The following is a 20,534-nucleotide window of genomic DNA, read 5'->3' on the forward strand; positions in this document are numbered from 1 at the left end:
AGTGTCCCCCCAAACACTTTCCCATTTAAATAATCACAAGCAGTAATTCTGTGTAAACTTTTTAACTTACAGGGGGTATTTTTCTCCCCAGTGGATCAAGATTTTCAATTCTTCAGTTTCACAACTAAGCAAAGGTTTTGCTATTACTTTGACTTTTACTGCAGCTACTGATTCATAGCAGTCATGGTAATTGACTCATAGTAGCACAATAATGTGTTTAGGGGGACTTTAGGGTGTTAATATGTAGGGAATAAAGAGAAATGTTCTTCCTGCTTTAAAACATGAAATCTTTTAACCAAACCACACTGTGGTTGTTTTAGATGACATTTTGAAGAATTCTGTACTGAAAGTAAAACGAAAGGTGAAAGCGTGTGTTTGAACGCCGCACTAACTTTAATTTCGCTAGTGCTAGTTTGTCTTTTCCTCTTTTCCTCCCGGAAAAACAGCAAAGCCTTCAAGTTTCAGTTTCTCGTAAACCACGTGACCACGTCACTGGGCCTTCCCATCAACAACGCCCCCTCTGTAAGTTCGCACTCTCATTCGCCCGCGCCCACAGAACGAGGGCGGGTTATTTCGACATTGCGTCGTAATTGGCTGAAGCGGTTAAGGGACCGCAGGATTGCGCTCGACTTCACAGCTTCAGTGAGTAGGAGGAGGGGGGGCGCACGCGGGTTCTGGCACTGGAACGTTAAATGCTATTATTGCCGTTTTAAAAGCCTTGATAGTTACAGCTCAAGCGCGAGGAATTGCTGTATGAAAGACAGAGGAAAAGACCTGCAGTTTTTACGGTAACTGTCGGGGTAAGTATACAGCGCGAGCGTATAGCGAAAACAACAGCAGGATGTTTGTGTGGAAGAAGGCGGAAGTGACATAATTGTAGTTTTGTGTCCGAGTCCACCTTTTGTAGCGTTCGAGCCAAGACTAAGTCTTTAACCAGTCGAGTCCGAGTCCAAAAGCGGCCGAGTTGGATTTAAGTTCAGAAAGTCATTACATTGAAAAAAGATTTGAATTCGCAATTGTAAACTCGTCACTGAACTGTTAAATTAATATTCGGACCTTCACAAACTAATAGCAGCAGAAATGTAACAAAAATACCAATAGTACATGTTGCCATTTAATATTTTAATTTCATGTCACCAGCACCTCAACTCAAGGGATGCGCCACCTGTGTTAAAGTGGTGTGGGCAATTTTTTCCAAGCCCACGTGGGGGTGTCTGGGGGTATCCACCCTCATGAGGAAAATGTTACATATATACACACACACACGTATGCGCGCGCGCGCGCGCGTGTGTGTGATTGTTTACTGAAGAAACGCAAATGGAGGATTCAAAATTAGACAATTATCGATTCAATTAAAAATAATTATTTCTAACCTTCCCAATGACTATTTCCGATTAATTTAGCTACATTTCTACATTCATCTCATGTTGTTAGCATGTTGTTAGCATGTTGTTAGCATGTCGCAGCGTGCTCCTGGAGGAATGTTGTTTCGTGTCACTGTGTATTGTACCAGCTGTATATGGTTGAAATGACATTAAACTTGAACTTGAACATTTCTAAGTGACCCCCAACATTTTAAATAATTAATAATTCAATTTTTACAATTTGAATATCGTGGAAAAGTAAATATTTTTTCCCCTGTAATTTAATTCAAAAAGTGGAATATATTCTAGATTCATTACACAAAGTGAAATAGTACAAGCCTTTTTTGTTTTGTTTTGTTTGTTTAATAGACCTAAGATGTCATCCGGAGCTGAGCCCAGATTCTTCTCCATCCAAAAAAACCCAAAAAACCAACAACTTAAAAAACATACTTCTAAATAGACTGTTTCCATGCATTTTCATCAGCTCAGCTAGTAGCGTACAGTTTTATTTTATGGAAGCTGTGGTAACTTGGCTTAATAACTTATTATGAATATTCATAATACTCATTTGAGTTCGAGTACCCCAACTCTACATTATTGTTTATTGTAGCAGTTTAAATCCATACACACTGCGTATTAACGTGCAGTTAACATGTATTTTAACCACTTTAAGCATAGTAAAACGACTCCAAACCACTGTAGTGCATTCTGGGAAAGCACTGCTAGTGAGGTGTGAAGGTTACCCGCATGTGTCTAAATACTACTATAATTATATATTACTGTACTTTAACAACAAATAAACCACTGTGTGTGGTGCGGTTATAGTAAAATAGTCCTTGAAGGGGTGGTGTGATGAAACGGTCCCGTTCCTACCCTGATTATTTTCCTGTAACAGCACATCCCACAACAATTTGTTAACAGATACAATGCAAAATTTTGAGACCTGTCTAAACAAAACTCATCAACGGAACTCTGATACAGTATTCAGCGGATTGGCAAATGCATAAAACTATACAAAGAGATTCACGAATGATTTGTATAGTTATGGACTTGCTTTCCTGTGATTGCTGTGAGGCAATAACTGTGGTGCGTTTGTGAACGTGTGGCTCACAGAGTCTGGGTGCTTGGCCCCTGAAAATGCTGCTTGCAGCTTGTTATTGTTATTATTATTAACGAACAGTACATTTTTACTAGCGTCCTTGTTTAGAATTTGGCTCAGTGCAAGTTTGTGCCTCACTCATGCGGCGTGTTTACGCAATACATGTGGAGTGGTATTACAGATACACTCCAACAGTTGCACCTGTACGTACACCTGTTCTTTCATACAGTTATCCAGTCAGCCAATCACATGCCAGCAGTGCAATACAACAAATCACATAGATCGTACATGTCAAGAGCTGTGTTAATGTTCACATCAAATATCTTCGTGACCAGGTGATGTTTTTGTCCGATCTTCAAGTGTCCGATTTGGGCGAAGTGCACCTGTGCACCCTGTTGCCTCAGATTCCCGATCTTCTGCTGTTGTAGCTCATCTGCCTCGAGGTTTATGTGTTCTGAGATGCTTTTCTGCTCGCCCCGGCTGTAAAGAGCGGTGATTTGAGTTACCGTAGCTTTCCTGTCCACGGAAACCTGTCAACTCTGACCTCTGTCGTCAGCGCCCCCGTTCTGCTTTTTGATGTGAAGATTAACTGAAGCTCTTGAACCGGATGTGCATGATCTCTCAGAACTGTCAAAGTTAATTTATAATGCGATGTCGATGTCATTTAAGGTGCTTGTTAATTTTAGCACGTTGTTTACTAGCGAAGCCACGTAATTAGTTTTCTTCCTACCTCCGTACCGTTTCCAGTGAGGCAAACCTCCGAGATGAGTCAGTGGCTCGAGCTGCAGCAGCTGGACTCCAAGTTCCTGGAACAGGTGGACCAGCTTTACGATGACAACTTCCCCATGGCCATCCGCCAGTACCTCAGCAACTGGATCGAGAGCCACGACTGGTGAGAATGAGAACGAGTTTTGTGCCCTCGAGTGACTTATGGTGCGAGTCATTAGGTAATGGAGGAAGGAAAAATTGTCTGAGCTTGCGCTGTGGTTAATGTCAGACTTGCGGTGTGCATAAATCAACACTCTAAACTCGCATGACCGCCGGCTGTATGTTAGTGGGTTAGTAGATTTCTCAATATTAATAACAGATTAGTAGAGTTCTCAGTGGCAGTACATTATGGGTAACAGACACACAAACACACGCTCACTTAAACACCCACTGAAAATAAACCTTGTAAGAAAAATAAAAAATCATGCTCAAATCATATCTTAAAACATATTCAGCAAATACTATGAACGTTGATATTTACTGATTAATCAAGCAGGCTCGATAGCGTTCTGACTCGCTAACCACACTGGGTCAGTGCTTCTTTCCAAACAGGATTATTTTTTTTTTAACCAACTCCTAGTGGTTTTGGTGGAGCAGGTGTAGGTGTAGCTGAGAATCGTCAAGCGTTCAGACTCTACGCCCTACCCTCTTTGTTCATCGAAGACTTAAACATACATCATGTCTTTCTGAGATGAGGAGAAAAGGAAAAACAGGAATGTCTTTTAAGGTTTTGTTTTATGCAGAAATACCATAATAATAAGGTACACCCCACTGGTTTGATGGACAGTTTGCAAATAGCACAGAATGTCCTGCACACTTGGAATGCAAAAACAGGTTTTTTTTTAAACTTGGGATACGTATTTTAAAATTCTTATCCATCCTTACCCTGTGTTTGCACAAGCGAGCGACAAAACAAACTCGGTCATTAATCTTCTAGTCAGAGAACCGAAGATTTCAGCTTCAGTTGAATCGAGATCGTCTTGATTCTATGCAAATTGGGTATGACCGTAAAGCGACAAATTCCCCGTTCACAACTTTAGTACCTGTCTGCTACAAACAACCGATTTTAACAATGATTAGTGCGTTATTTAATTATTGTTTCACTTGCTAACTTTAGAACATTTTCTTTTCTTCCAAAATATTGTAGTCACGCCAAGCAAGGAGTTAAAATACAGATCATAAACAGGCATTTCTATTGAAGAACCAGGCAACTGTTAAATAAAAGATCAACAGAACAGGAACTAGAAATACAGTGAAAAAACAAGACACTGAGCAAGCAGAAAACAATGACCATATAAGGAATGTGGACATCAATAGAGATGTGAAGAAATCAATTGCTCACTTCTTTGCTCACGCAGGGACCATGTAGCTAACGTGGAGAACGAGTCGCTGGCCACGGTGCGGTTCCATGACCTTCTGACGCAGTTGGACCACCAGCACAGCCGCTTCGCCATGGAGAAGGACTTCCTGAATCAGCACAATATCCGCAAGATCAAACGCAACCTGCAGGTCTGCAGCACACACTCACATTCCTCACTTCCCCGTTTCTCATACTGCAGTTCTATGAATATATACAGTCATGGGAAAAAATAAGTACACCCCATGGTGTACCATTTTTGACGCTTGGGCAAGCAAGTATTTGATCCTCTTTCAAATGGCGCTTATTAATAAAGCCGATATACTTGAACGAAAAAAAGCTTTTTCAATCGTTTATTCAACAGCAGTGTCAGTGGATGTGATATACTTCTGCGGAAAAAGTAAGTACACCCTCGGCCTCAGAAGCTAGTATTGCCCCCTTCAGAAGAAATAACTTCTTGTAGGGCGTTTTGCATCATTGTCCACCAGGCTTGATGGAAATTCTGACCACTCTTCCATGCAATATTTTTTCAGTTGCAAGATGTTTGAGGGTTTTCTTGCATGTTCTGCCCTTTTCGCATCCCCCCCACAACATTTCAATGCGATTCAAATCCGGGCTTTGATTAGGCCATTCCATAACCCTCCATTTTCTCTTTCTGAGCCATTCCTTGTTGGATTTATTAGTGTGCTTATGATCATTATCCTGTTGGAACGCCCACTTTCGGATCAACTTCTGGACAGATGGCTGAAAAAAACATGTCTGCTGTTACTGTGGCCAAACAACTCCATGTGCGGAGCACATTATTCCAAAAGGCCTGGTCTTTGCCTTTATGCTCATTGGCAGACTGTAGTCTTGCGAAGGCTTTTTCCTGGCTCGCCTCCCGTGCAGGTCAAATCTGTGCAATCTCTTTCTGACCAACAGTTGCAAGACTTACTAACGGATCCTGTGATTAAATTTTGGGGTCTTTGGAGACTTCTTTTTGCATCAGACGGTCAGTGTCACATATCGTGACGGATATGTGCAGTATGAACAGTTGTTTATTTTAAAAGAGAGACAGGCAGACAAATGCAAAACGTGATCCGTAAACGTAATCCAAAACAGGCGAAGGTCAGGCGATCGGCAAACAGGCATACACAGGGTTAAACATGAATCAAGGTCGTGGTCACGGAAAACAGGGTCGATGAACAAAAACGAGAAACATGAACTATGACGAGGAACTGAGAGCGGATAACCCAGCGTGAACTAACTGTAAACATGGACCGTGACTATAACTACTATATGAACTAATCTAACTCTATGATAATCTTCCGCGTTGTGTGCTGGGAGGCGCACAAGTGGACATGATCAGCGTCTAAACTGCTTGCAGCTGAGGGCAATACAGACACACGTGAAATCCCAGCCAATGACAGAACAGGGAGGAGACATGACGGAAACATAAACAAAACGCACGTGTCCAGATGTCACTACTGTCAACAATGGAAAAGCAGGTGCTCGCGCATTCGCGCTCAGAGCACGCTGCTTCAAGGGGGAATCATGACAGTCAGTCCCGGTCTAATTGACCGTCGCTTGAAATCTGCACCATTTGTAGATCATTTTCCTTACGGTGGAATGATGTAATCAAATAATTTGGAGATCTTTTTAAATCTCTTGCCAGACTCATAAGAACTCTTAGCAATAGCAAAGGGAACACCAGACATTAGATATGAGAGGGGTATAAATAAGACCTGCACTCCCTAAGCAGGTTCTAATCACTGGCACCCAGTGCCAGTGATAGATGTAGGGGTGTACTTACTTGTTCCATGTGACTGGTGGTGTTGTTTTTTTTTTGTTGTTAATTTAAAATGTGAAAATAACTACAAAATTTTGTGTGTCATACAAGCACATATTTGATCTGATTATTCGGTACACATACAAGCCTTCAGCGTGAGACTACAGTTGCCACCACAACATCCTCATAAATCACACACAGGGAACAGCGTGAGATAATCACCTCAAACGTCTCGCACACACTGATCCGAACATCTCTGTTTATGTTTTAGACTCTGTTTGGGGACAACCCTGTCTCAATGGCCATGATCATCAGCAAGAACCTGACGGAGGAGAGGAAGATTCTGGCAACTGCCCAAATCTCCGAGGTTGGAAAGTGAACAAAATATAGAGACTGAATATTCTCATAACTGCACTTCACCAGGGCTTAAACAGATCATCTTGTCCATTCAGTCAAACACACCATGAGCTGCATTTCTCCAGCATTTGGACATTTTATTAACATGCCGTTAATAAAATGTCCAAAACAGTGTGTCGGTAACAGCTTCTGAGGATTGTTTTTCACAGCTAATCTATGGATCGGTCTCAGATTTAAAATAATACATTCTCGAGTGGTGAGGATTATCTTAGAGAGAAAAAAACGGGGTGGGGGGGTGTTTTATGCAGACTTTGGGAGCCGGTCATATGTGAATGATATGATATACAATATATATGTGTGTGTTTTGTTTGATGCAGAGCTCGACGCATAACGCTCAGAGCGACATGATGATCGAGAAGCAGAGAGAGCTGGACAGCAAGGTGAAGGACATCAAGACCAAAGTACAGGTAAAAATCTAAGGCCACTTATCTTTCAACACCGATACCACCAACCACTAATGAATCTTGTTTGTTTCTCATCAGCAAAATATGTACACTCAATCAGTTTTCTGTAGCATTTTTAACATTTATGGAAGGAGTCTCCAGTGTCAGCGCTTTGTAACAGTCAGTGTTAAAGCTGCACCTTTAGGTTCTTGGTTACATGACAGTCTGCATTTTTTAACTTCAAGAGAGGGGAGCGGGGCTTGGGAAAGAGAGGTTGGTGAGGGAACAACGTATATATACCCACCCCTCCCCCTTCCACCATTTTGTTGCACCACCTACATTTGCATACATGAACATGATTGGCTCTTAGATTTTATGATGCAACAGCACTTGTCTTCAACACTAAAGCAACGTCAGCTGTTTCCTAAAAAGTCTCGCCAAGTGTATTATGCATAAAGTTTATCGCGTCTTAAGTGACTAGAACTTTTTTCTGTAAACCAGGAAACAGAGCAGAACATTAAGAACCTGGAGGATCTGCAGGACGAACACGACTTCAAGAGCAAGACTCTGCAGAGTCATGGTATTTTCTTATCTTGAGTGTCCCCTTTAAAGTCTAGATCTAAACCTACTATGAATTCTACTCCAAAATGAGAAACTGGGTCAATCTGATGCACAGTGATGTAAAAACACTAAAGGTTTTTGTGCTGTAGGAAGTAATTGTTTAAAGTAACCACTGGTACAGGTGGCAAGGGGACAGTTTCTTTTGCACAAGGAATCAGAGACATTACAAAGCCTTGTTAATAAAATAACTTAATTTTAAAAGTGCACTGGGTAAGACTAGGATCCTTTCCTCATATTTAGTCTAATATGATGTAATGCATGCATGATTTTTCACAGTAATGTGTATTTTATGTTTGACCTTGTTGGACAATTAAAAGACAAAAGTTATAGGCAGATAGGACGAGATCAAAGTTGATTTTATTGTTTTGGTTTTACAGAGGAGCTAAATGGAACGATATCGCCGGAGGATCTGAATCGTGAGAAACTCTACCTCAAAGCCATGTTCATGAAACTCAATGACATGAGAGGGGTGAGGCAGCTTTTGAGGGTGTGGTCCAGTGTTTCCATGACCACATCCAAAACCTCATACTATCATACAAATAATCGAAAATAGGGCTGTATGTTGTAATTGGGCCATTAGCTATTTGTCATGGTAACTGGGAGCACCGTATATAATTGCAGCTGAGAATTGCTTAACTAGCTCGCTAGCAACAGCTTGTTGTGTGTGTGTGTGTGTGTGTAGGGGGTGGTTGGCCAACTGTCAGAGGTGCTAAACTTGGTGGAGCAGCTGGAATATGAGCTGATCACAGTGGAGCTGTCCGAATGGAAAGGACGCCAGCAGATGTCATGCATCGGAGGACTCACCAACGTCTGCCTCGATCAGCTGCAGAACTGGTACGACAACAAATGAGCACCCCGGAGTTTTGTATATAGGTATCCTCGATACACGTGAGCTGGATATTCCAACCAATTTGAGTCAGGTATTCTCAGTTATTCCTATAAACAAAACCGATGTACTTGTGTAATGCCTGAGCCAGGTAGCCGGGTATTTTCAACACAATTGAGCCAGATATTCATGTATTCCCAAAATGCCTCAGCCAGGTGTCCAGGTATTCCCAGCACACCTGCACCAGGCATTAAAATGTTAACAACAAACATGAACATGATATTCGAGTGTTCTGAACACACCTGAACCTAGTTTTCAAGTGTTCTGAATGCTCCTGAGCCAGGAATTCAAGTGTTCCCAACACTCCGGTGCCAGCTGTTCCCATAGTGCCTGAGCCAGGTATCTAGGTGTTTAGAACACACCTAGAACACAAGCTAGGTGTCTAGGTATTCCCAGTGCACCCAAGTTTGGTTTTCAGTTCATCCAGATGTTTTCAGCAGATCTGAGCTAGGTATCCAGGTGTTCCCAACACTCTTGAGAATGTTATCCAGACCAGATGTTTCCACCAGACCTGAGCTCGGTATTCAGGTGTTTTAATGTACTTGAGCCAGATAATTAGATGTCCCCAACAGAACTGATCTGGGTATTCACGTGTACCAGAACAGGTTGTTCAGGTGTTCCCGATTTACCTGAGCCAGGTATTCCCATTCTTCAACTAGTGCACCCTTTGCAGATGCCATTAGTTTAAATGTACCAGTTAAGTCTCTTACATTTGTTCAGGGAGCAGTGTTTATAGGCCTAAGGCTTATGCCACCAATTATGTAACAATCTTTTTACACAATGTTGGAGGAAGTTACTCAACTCCTTTAGAGAACACTCCTTGCCACGAATTGTCTAAAGTAACACAATGCACTTGAAGACTTTGTTAAACTCTAAAGGCCAAAAAGTGCATGCAGAAATGATGTACGAACAGCGTCAGTTTTAAGACACGTGTGCACTAAGGAAAATCTCTCCCTCTGTTTGTCGGCAGGTTCACAGCGTTGGGTGAGTGTCTACTGCAGGTTCATCAGCAGTTGAAGAAGCTTCTGGAGCTGGAGCAGAAGTATTCATACCACCAGGACCCCATCACCCTGAGCCGAGGCTCGCTGGAGGAGCGTGCGCTCACACAGCTTAAAACACTGATCACCAAGTGAGGCTCCACTGCCTATCACATGAAAAGATATAATCAAATATTTACAAAAATGTGAGGGGTGTACTCACTTATTGTGAGATACTGTATATACATACATACACACACAGACATTGCTGTAATTTCATACTATTTATATATAAAGAATGCATCCACACTCTACTAGTTACAAGAAGAAATAAAATAAATGCACACCATAGTGTAGTCTGAGTGAGTGTGTGTGTGTGTGTGTGCGTGCGTGTGTGTGTGTGTGTTGTAGTTCCATGGTTGTGGAGAGACAGCCGTGCATGCCCACACAACTTCAGAGGCCACTGGTGCTGAAGACTGGTGTTCTGTTTACTCTCAAAGTCAGGTAATAAACACACAGGAACACACACTAACTATCACACTCCAAGAATCTTTATATAATACCAAAACAATTTTGAAAAAAGAAAAATGTAAAAGATATCCCCTGATGACCAGGTTGTAACGTTTCTCCGTGCTGCTTTCCAGACTACTGGTGAAACTTCAGGAATTTAATCACACGGTTCGGGTAAAAGTGCACTTGGATAAGTAAGTCCAATATCAAATGTAATTGACTGAAGAAAGCTATTCATTTTATAAACAATATAATCAGGAGAAATGTAAACCTGTCAAGTTAATCTAATGAGTGAAGGCTAATCTAGCGAGTGAAAGAAATCTAATGAGTGAAAGGCTAAGAGTCTTAGACAGAGGGCTGTCAATCAAGCATGCTAATTAGAATATTAAGCCACGCCCAGTAGGACAGCCTCCGAACAGTGTGATCAGCTAGTTCAGCTGCAATTTTTAGCATTTTAGCACATGATTCTTTTCTTCATTTTTGTTTTCCCAGAGATGTGACGGAGAAGAGGAAAGGGTAGGATCACATATTTCGCAAAAATCTTTTTATACTTCTTTTGTACTTTGATGCCTTGTAAAATAAGGCTGTGTAAAGTATTAGTTTATGTAATTACTTCTTGTCCATTTGTGATTGTGTGTCATATCCAGGATTGATTTCTAACACGTTTCCTGGCTCAGTTTCCTGGAAAAATATAATTAATAAATACTGACCAGTTGGTTGTTTCCTATGTTGACGTTCTGATTTCGTCCCCAGTTTCCGGAAGTTCAACATCCTCGGAACGAACATGAAAGTGATGAACATGGAGGAGTCGATCGGGATGGCTGCTGAATTCCGACATCTGGTAAAGAATTAAATACTACATACAGTATTCATCCCACAATTACAGTACTTCAGATGACCAGTATTTACATTTACATTTATTCATTTAGCAGACGCTTTTATCCAAAGCGACTTAAAAACAAGCAAAGCGATATATCAAGCAGAGAACAATACATGTAGTGCTACCGTACAAGATCTGTTAATTGAGTTCCAGAAGAAGCAAAGTGCGCAGAGTAGAGGTGTAAGTGCCGGAGTAATTATTATTATTATTATTTTTTTATGAGTTGGTTAGGTGTTCACGGAAGAGGTGGGGTCTTTAGCTGTTTTTTTGAAGATGGTGAGATTTATCAGTATTTATTAATGAATTATTATTATTTATATTTTTTTTTAAAACAGCAACTGAAAGAGCAGAAGGTAGCAGGAAACAGGACAAATGAGGTAACAGTTCACATCAACGTCATCAACCCTCTCATTTACCCTCATTTACTAAACTGAAACTGAAACTAGCCATAAATGTAAGGCTCTGTTTATTTTTGTGTGTGTCAGGGTCCACTGATCGTCACTGAGGAGCTCCACTCTTTCACATTTGAGGCGGAGCTCTGCTGGTCAGGACTAGTCATCAACTTTGAGGTGAGAGATAAATACACACACACACTACCGGTTAGAAGCATTAATTCTTTATAAACTAGTCAGTCTGAGGTAAAGTTATAAAAAAAAATAAGTACTGCTCTCGTTATAATTCCACACTACGATGGACGTGTGGCCTTTTACCAATTTTTCTAAGACAGTTCTCTCATCAGGGGCCGTTTTTCGCCTCATAAGTTGAAGCTAACAGGCTAACTACTCAACTTGCTCTGTGTAGCAGTGATGTGTCGCTCGCGCACGAGTCGGATCTTTGTATCGGTTCTTTAAATTGAGCATAGAGAACCGACTCGTCTATCCGGGGTTTTTTTTTATATATGTATGTATGTATGTATGTATGTATGTATGTGTATATTTTTTGTGTGTAGATTTAAGCAATGGCGTTACTCTTGCGTTGTGATTTAATCTAAACACCTGCACGGAAACCTTTTCTGACACGTTTGTTAGCTTGAGTTACTTCGTGTTCACGTTACTTTCCTTAATCGAATCAAATAAAACTTAGGTTATTTCGTCTGTCCAAACAGCGCGTGCGTGACATTTGTCTGAAACACGTGACGTCGTTCCCGTACATCATTATTTATTTGAAAACACTATTCTGACACGTCAAAATGATCACAAACTTTGTCTAGTTTCGGACAAAATGAAACTGAGCCGTTTTGGAGCCGATAGTATCGACTCCTTTAGATGAGCCAAACCAAAAAAAAGATTTGAATCGCAGCCGCTTCTTCTTCTTCTTCTTCTTCCTCTCTCTCTCTCTCTCTCTCTCAGTGCAGTAAAAACTGCACATTGCCACCTAGTGGACAGAAAGAAATGTCACTGTATTAAAGGACAGAACGTATAACCACATGATCAAAAATATTTCTATCTTAATTAATATCATCAATATCAAAAAGGGGCTTTTGATCATTAGCAGTACTTTTAGCATTATTGGGTTTTTGCATACCTTATTAGTAATACTGTGTAATTTTACTTCCATTTGGATTTCCCAAAATTAGCCCAAAATATCTGAACTGGGCTGATTATTTTTTATTAGATTCGTCTTTAGCGCTGTTCCATCACGATGATTTTTTTTTCTTTTACACCTGCTACAACATGTTATTTTTTGTCTAAATAAATTCACGATCCAGTAACGTGATCATGTGATTCTCTGATGTCAGACTTCGTCTCTGCCTATTGTGGTGATCTCCAATGTTAGCCAGCTACCATGTGGTTGGGCCTCCATCATGTGGTACAACATGCTGACCTCTGACCCCAAGGTAGGCCACGCCCCCAGAATTCTTCCTCCATGTCATGCTGAACGTTCTCGGTTTTGAAAATTCTTTCAAACGTCTATTCTTTCCTTTCTTCCAGAATCTGTCGTTCTTTGTGAGCCCACCCTCGGTGAGTTGGGGTCAGCTGTCTGAGGTGCTGAGTTGGCAGTTCTCCTCCATCACCAAGCGAGGCCTGAATGCTGAGCAGCTGAGCATGCTGGGACACAAACTGCTGGGTGAGTGCAGGATACGGAATATGATCGACAGATCGAGACTCTGCCCTCTCATACTAACGTAATACGTTTCTGTTTTAACCCCCCACAGGTCCAAAAGCGGCCAAAGATCCTGAGGCTCAGATTCCCTGGAATAAATTCTGTAAGGTATGAACGGTAAACACACTAGCACACAGTTTTATATGGTTTATATGATTCAGATCTATATTGTAGTTTTTTTTGGGTAACTAATAATTGTTCCTGCAGGGAGGCAGTGAAAAGAACTTCACGTTCTGGTTGTGGATCGAGGGAATCCTGGACCTGATCAAGAGACACCTCCTGAGCCTGTGGGACGAGGGGTAAGATGGGAATATTATCCTCATTACTGCTACAGTCATAGGTCATCCATCAGTTTATCATGATTTTAGATTATAAAAGAATAAGAACACGTTTCCGTGTGTATCTGTTGTTCGTGATTTCATTTTGTCACACATGACGAGGTTTAAGGTGTTAACGGTGTGACGTCCAAACCGATTCTGTCCTGGTTAACCCCTTTTGGTCCTTCACTCTCGTTATACACACACACAGTTTCCTGTTCACATTTATCTGCACTTTTTTTTTTTTTTAGCTTCAGTGTGTTCTGTCTTTGTCTTTCTCTCTCTGTAACAGGTGCATTATGGGATTTGTTACTAAGGAGCGCACTAAGTCCCTGCTCAATGATAAAGCTCCTGGAACTTTCCTGCTGCGATTCAGTGAGAGTAACCGAGACGGCGCCATTACTTTCAGCTGGGTCGAACACACCCCCAACGGTGAGACACGCCCACATCCTGTGTGTATGTGAATGTATGCATATAAGCTTCAATCCTGTCAGATGAGCTGTATTCACTCGTTATAAGCCGTAACAGAAGTGTGTGTGTGTGTGTGTGTGTGTGTGTAGGTGAACCACAGGTGCGCTCAGTCGAGCCCTACACTAAGAAAGAGCTCTCGGCCGTCTCTCTGGCTGACATCCTCAGAAACTACAGAGTGATGGCGGCCGACAACGTCCCTGAGGACCCCCTGCGCTTCCTGTATCCAAACACGCCCAAAGACGATGCCTTCTGCAAATACTACTCCAAACCTGCTGACAGTGAGTACACCACTATACTCACACCTCATAACTGCTCTGCACTGCAGTGTTCGCCACACGTCTTATTTTATCAGGGTCATAATGTTGATATTTGTCAGTTTGTATATTACAGTGTAGTGCAATTTAGAATAGTATAATGTTATACAGTAGAGAATATTATAGTGTAATACAGTATAGAATAGCAGTGTAATATAGTATAGTGTAATACAGTATAGAATAGTAATATAGTATAGTATAATACAGTATAGAATAGTAATATAGTATAGTATAATACAGTATAGAATAGTAGTATAGTGTAATACAGTATAGAATAGTAATATAGTATAGTATAATACAATATAGAATAGTAGTATAGTGTAATACAGTATAGAATAGTAATATAGTATAGTATAATACAATATATAATAATAGTATAGTATAGTGTAATACAGTATAGAATAGTAGTATAGTGTAATACAGTATAGAATAGTAGTATAGTATAGTGTAATACAGTATAGAATAGTGTAATACAGTATAGAATAGTGTAGTATAGTATAGTGTAATACAGTATAGAATAATAGTGTAATACAGTATAGAATAGTATAGAAGTATAGTGTAATACAGTATAGAATAATAGTGTAATACAGTATAGAATAGTGTAGAAGTGTAGTGTAATACAGTATAGAATAGTGTAGTATAGAAGTGTAGTGTAATACAGTATAGAATAGTATAGAAGTATAGTGTAATACAGTATAGAATAATAGTGTAATACAGTATAGAATAGTGTAGTATAGAAGTGTAGTGTAATACAGTATAGAATAGTATAGAAGTGTAGTGTAATACAGTATAGAATAGTATAGAAGTATAGTGTAATACAGTATAGAATAATAGTGTAATACAGTATAGAATAGTGTAGTATAGAAGTGTAGTGTAATACAGTATAGAATAGTATAGAAGTGTAGTGTAATACAGTATAGAATAGTATAGAAGTGTAGTGTAATACAGTATAGAATAGTATAGAAGTGTAGTGTAATACAGTATAGAATAGTATAGAAGTGTAGTGTAATACAGTATAGAATAGTATAGAAGTATAGTGTAATACAGTATAGAATAATAGTGTAATACAGTATAGAATAGTGTAGTATAGAAGTGTAGTGTAATACAGTATAGAATAGTGTAGTATGGAAGTGTAGTGTAATACAGTATAGAATAGTGTAGTATAGAAGTGTAGTGTAATACAGTATAGAATAGTGTAGTATAGAAGTGTAGTGTAATACAGTATAGAATAGTGTAGTATGGAAGTGTAGTGTAATACAGTATAGAATAGTGTAGTATAGAAGTGTAGTGTAATACAGTATAGAATAGTGTAGTATAGAAGTGTAGTGTAATACAGTATAGAATAGTATAGAAGTATAGTGTAATACAGTATAGAATAGTGTAGTATAGAAGTGTAGTGTAATACAGTATAGAATAGTGTAGTGTAATACAGTATAGAATAGTGTAGTATAGAAGTGTAGTGTAATACAGTATAGAATAGTATAGAAGTGTAGTGTAATACAGTATAGAATAGTATAGAAGTATAGTGTAATACAGTATAGAATAATAGTGTAATACAGTATAGAATAGTGTAGTATAGAAGTGTAGTGTAATACAGTATAGAATAGTGTAGTATAGAAGTGTAGTGTAATACAGTATAGAATAGTGTAGTGTAATACAGTATAGAATAGTGTAGTATAGAAGTGTAGTGTAATACAGTATAGAATAGTGTAGTGTAATACAGTATAGAATAGTGTAGTATAGAAGTGTAGTGTAATACAGTATAGAATAGTGTAGTATAGAAGTGTAGTGTAATACAGTATAGAATAGTGTAGTGTAATACAGTATAGAATAGTGTAGTATAGAAGTGTAGTGTAATACAGTATAGAATAGTGTAGTATAGAAGTGTAGTGTAATACAGTATAGAATAGTGTAGTGTAATACAGTATAGAATAGTGTAGTATAGAAGTGTAGTGTAATACAGTATAGAATAGTGTAGTATAGAAGTGTAGTGTAATACAGTATAGAATAGTGTAGTGTAATACAGTATAGAATAGTGTAGTATAGAAGTGTAGTGTAATACAGTATAGAATAGTGTAGTATAGAAGTGTAGTGTAATACAGTATAGAATAGTGTAGTGTAATACAGTATAGAATAGTGTAGTATAGAAGTGTAGTGTAATACAGTATAGAATAGTGTAGTGTAATACAGTATAGAATAGTGTAGTATAGAAGTGTAGTGTAATACAGTATAGAATAGTGTAGTATAGAAGTGTAGTGTAATACAGTATAGAATAGTGTAGTGTAATACAGTATAGAATAGTGTAGTATAGAAGTGTAGTGTAATACAGTATAGAATAGTGTAGTGTAATACAGTATAGAATAGTGTAGTATAGAAGTGTAGTGTAATACAGTATAGAATAGTGTAGTATAGAAGTGTAGTGTAATACAGTATAGAATAGTGTAGTGTAATACAGTATAGAATAGTGTAGTATGGAAGTGTAGTGTAATACAGTATAGAATAGTGTAGTATGGAAGTGTAGTGTAATACAGTATAGAATAGTATAGTATAGAAGTGTAGTGTAATACAGTATAGAATAGTGTAGTATAGAAGTGTAGTGTAATACAGTATAGAATAGTGTAGTGTAATACAGTATAGAATAGTGTAGTATGGAAGTGTAGTGTAATACAGTATAGAATAGTATAGAAGTATAGTGTAATACAGTATAGAATAATAGTGTAATACAGTATAGAATAGTGTAGTATGGAAGTGTAGTGTAATACAGTATAGAATAGTATAGAAGTATAGTGTAATACAGTATAGAATAATAGTGTAATACAGTATAGAATAGTGTAGTATGGAAGTGTAGTGTAATACAGTATAGAATAGTGTAGTATAGAAGTGTAGTGTAATACAGTATAGAATAGTGTAGTATAGAAGTGTAGTGTAATACAGTATAGAATAGTGTAGTATAGAAGTGTAGTGTAATACAGTATAGAATAGTGTAGTAGGGGTGCACAATATAACAGTATTATCAGTATCACAATAAATCGTGAATAAATTGCAGATGAAATTTTCACCACACACTTTTTTGATGTTAAATTTGTGAAACGTTAACATTTAGTTAGATTTTCTCCTGTAAGGTCTTCCCACACAACTGTAATAAATTCTGCCCTTTGTGTAGAACACGAACCGATGGACGTGGATAAGAAGTCGGACGATTACATCAGAACCACGCTCATCTCCGTCTCTGAAATGTGAGTCACGTCTATTATTCACACGAATGACATCACTATGGTACACACACACACACACACACACACACACACCCCTCACTGGAGTTTCACTACTACATGTTCATGAACATTTTTTAAATCGTGAATTTAGTGTTGTAAGGGTTCTATCAACATTTGAAGTACATTTGAAGACTTTAATGGTGTCATTTTCTTATTGGAAAAATAATTGTTGTAAAATCTCTAATCACTTGGATAAACTTGATGTTATAAGGTTCTAGCTAATCATCACCCAGAGTGAATACGCAGCGTATCTGGCCTTGGCCTATCGATATCTACGTTCTGTTTTCGTACTAACAGACGAGAGTCGGATGGCGTATAACCACCGTCTTTAAAGTTCTTACGATGTTGCGGCACATTACAAAGTCTTCAGCATTGCAGAAATGACAGTATAGATGGTTAGAGATCAGTACTGAAGGTCAGCTTGCTTGTACTCCATGTTGTTAATATGACTGTGCTGTTAAGTTTTATTGCTAAATGTTGTTAAAGTAAAATTTCAAATCAGTTTAAGATTTTGAAGTTGAATTCATGATATATGATCATAACATTATTAATAGGTTTAAAAATGTCTTCTTTTTTTGAGTTATACAGTTTGGTTATTTATTGAAGCTGAAAGGCTTAATGAGGGGGGAAGAGGTAAAGACGTTTCAAACTAACCAGCTGTAGAGATTTCCGAGTCTGTATTTGTTCACAATTCAAAATTCTAATTGTTGGGAATGTACAATTGTCAGTAATTTCAGTACTTTGAAGCCACAGATCTCAAAATAGCTGTTCATAATAATAATAATAATAATAATAATAATAATAATAATAATAATATGTGGTAATATGGTAAAGGTCGTAACTCGTAATCTCCGACCTCTGACTAGGCAAAACCAAAGAAAACGCCTCCTCAACTCTGAAATGCTACATGGGAACCCAGGATGGTCTCCTCAACACCAAGTTCAGCAAGTGACGTCAAACCAACATGGCTGCTCACAGCATGAACAGTAAACACAGCAGCATTTCTTATCTTTAAAATTAGTTATACTGTATTTACTTAGCATTTGACTACAGTCAGCTGGATAGCTTGTTGCTAACAAAAGACAAACATGGAGGAGTTGGTGGTCCGTCTGTACGCACACCCCCCCTTTGTAGCTCAAACGCACGGAGGTCGACAAAAATGGTGTAATTCCGAGCTCAGATTTCCCGCCTCCTCCCTCTGAGGTAAGACGACTGTAGAGTAAAACCGGTCTGTTCATGTGTCTGCAGGAAAACGTCGGAGTATAACGACATCATGATGCCGCTGTCGCCCGAGGTCTACGGAGAACTGGAGCGTATGGTACGCAGCACACTCAACCATGTACGTTTAAACATATTTAGAATACAGCACCACTGATTTATCAGCAAAACGGAAGAGGTCAACCGATTGATCGGTTTCGCAGATTAATTGGCACAGATAACCGATCGCTGAGAAAGCGGCTGAGAAGGGTCCGCTGTCATTATGAAGAACAAGAGCGCCCTCTGGAGGCGAAATAAACTATCACCCACAAATTTTGTTGTTATTTGAAGTGTTTTTTTGTTCGTTTGTTTTGTTTCTTAAAATGTATTTTATTTTGGATGCCTCTTTTTATTTGGAGTTACTTTTTGGTTCAGTTTGGATATACATATTTACTTTTTTATTAATATTTATATACATTTTTTCCCCAGTTTAAAAAAAAGTACAGTACATTTATCTTCATAGTACAGTTAATACTGTTTATTTTTGTCATAACGTTCAGTAATATTTTACTTTGAGTGTCACGTTTTCATTCAGCATCAGTTTATTAATCGGTTCTCGGCAGGTAGGTTCCGCTGATAACTAAGTGATCAGTATCTGTAAAATCCACCATCGCTCCACAGCCAGCTGTGTATGTCGATAAACATCAAGATATGATATTTGTGTCATATCGCTCATCCCTGGCCAAACTATTATTTTGGTTTCAATTTAAATTTAAATAATCATTTAGTAAAAGTAAAACCTTATACTGTTTTGTTTTTTTAATTAATTAATTTATTTTAATTTGGTAAATTTATTAGAAATGTAAATTGAGAGTGTAATCTGGTATTACATATTTTTAATTTTGACTTTATTCTCTTTTTTTTAATTTTAGACTCGTGATCTGACTGGAGAACTTGGAGAGGTAAAAGGATTAAAATAAATAGAAATGTGTTTCAATATTACTTAGTCGAGAGATTGATGTATGAAGTTGATGTGTTTTCCGGTTTGTTCTACATATCTGGGATTATTATTATTATTATTATTATTATTGTTTTACGCACCGGTTAGTGTAATAAAGCAGAGAAGCTAGAAGTGCGATTTTAAGTTAGCGGAGACTTCAGAGACGGCGTCGAGCGTATGATTTATAATTTACCGGAGTGAAATATTCGGATTCGTTGCTTTACGTTATATTGTCATGAACAACCGGGATAACAATGGAGCTGAAGTTTTCTGCATTTTATTTATTTTATTTGTGAGCGATAACCCACCGTTATGTCGTTCTCTCCCGTCTGCAGCTGTGCTGTAACCTTTCTGACGAGTGACGAACCGACAGAGCCGGCAGACGTTCACCCATCATCTCAACCTACAAAACAAATAAGGAAAAGCGCGAATGAGGTTCAGCACATCCTCTTCCCACTCACACGGCTTTTTCTCGACGCCGCACCCACAGGTCCTAGAACAGAACAAAAAAAAGGAAATAAATAAATAAATAAATAAACGTTTTAATGCACCTTACATGTTAAAAGCACTTACCTGCTGCTGATGCACTTTTCCTCTCGCCTTTGAAATTAGACAGCAAGGTGTCGATGCACCAAAAATTTGAGAGAGATATATATATATATATATATATATATATATATATATATATATATATATATATATATATATATATATATATATATAAGATCAGGGTTTCGCAGCTCTCTGTGCCTTCTTGCATTTATTTTATATTAGAATATTAACAACAAAACCAAAAATGGATTATTTACCATGGTATGTAAGTCGCT

At 38.5% G+C, this 20,534-nt stretch overlaps 1 protein-coding gene across 4 annotated transcripts; it reads left to right on the top strand.

Annotated features, from left to right (window-relative positions):
- Nucleotides 1-615: 615 nt before the first annotated feature.
- Nucleotides 616-20,384, top strand: stat1a (signal transducer and activator of transcription 1a). Of its 4 annotated transcripts, none has more exons than XM_053616764.1 (26): nt 616-800; nt 3,211-3,355; nt 4,590-4,740; nt 6,628-6,723; nt 7,091-7,180; nt 7,658-7,736; nt 8,155-8,246; nt 8,460-8,611; nt 9,634-9,792; nt 10,052-10,144; nt 10,285-10,344; nt 10,643-10,666; nt 10,904-10,991; nt 11,366-11,407; nt 11,516-11,599; nt 12,769-12,867; nt 12,962-13,097; nt 13,186-13,241; nt 13,341-13,432; nt 13,743-13,882; nt 14,011-14,199; nt 17,399-17,471; nt 18,377-18,496; nt 18,759-18,849; nt 19,640-19,669; nt 20,043-20,384. In XM_053616764.1, the coding sequence occupies exons 2-26, from the start codon at nt 3,228-3,230 to the stop codon at nt 20,067-20,069; spliced, it is 2,391 nt and encodes a 796-aa protein (XP_053472739.1). In that variant the 5' UTR covers nt 616-800; nt 3,211-3,227; the 3' UTR covers nt 20,070-20,384. The 4 variants fall into 4 exon arrangements, with proteins under 4 accessions (XP_053472739.1, XP_053472740.1, XP_053472741.1 ...); XM_053616765.1 differs by having other exon boundaries at nt 18,759-18,828; XM_053616766.1 differs by lacking the exon at nt 18,377-18,496.
- Nucleotides 20,385-20,534: the final 150 nt, after the last annotated feature.

The sequence above is a fragment of the Ictalurus furcatus genome, chromosome 27 (genome assembly GCF_023375685.1).
Source record: "Ictalurus furcatus strain D&B chromosome 27, Billie_1.0, whole genome shotgun sequence".
NCBI lineage: Eukaryota > Metazoa > Chordata > Actinopteri > Siluriformes > Ictaluridae > Ictalurus > Ictalurus furcatus.

Bases quoted from the DNA above. Each gene is read 5' to 3' on its own strand.
- stat1a (XM_053616764.1), top strand. From the start codon at position 3,228: ATGAGTCAGTGGCTCGAGCTGCAGCAGCTGGACTCCAAGTTCCTGGAA. The intron at 10,145-10,284 runs GTAATAAACACA...GCTGCTTTCCAG, and splicing joins CTGTTTACTCTCAAAGTCAG to ACTACTGGTGAAACTTCAGG. The intron at 10,992-11,365 runs GTAAAGAATTAA...TTTTTAAAACAG, and splicing joins CTGCTGAATTCCGACATCTG to CAACTGAAAGAGCAGAAGGT.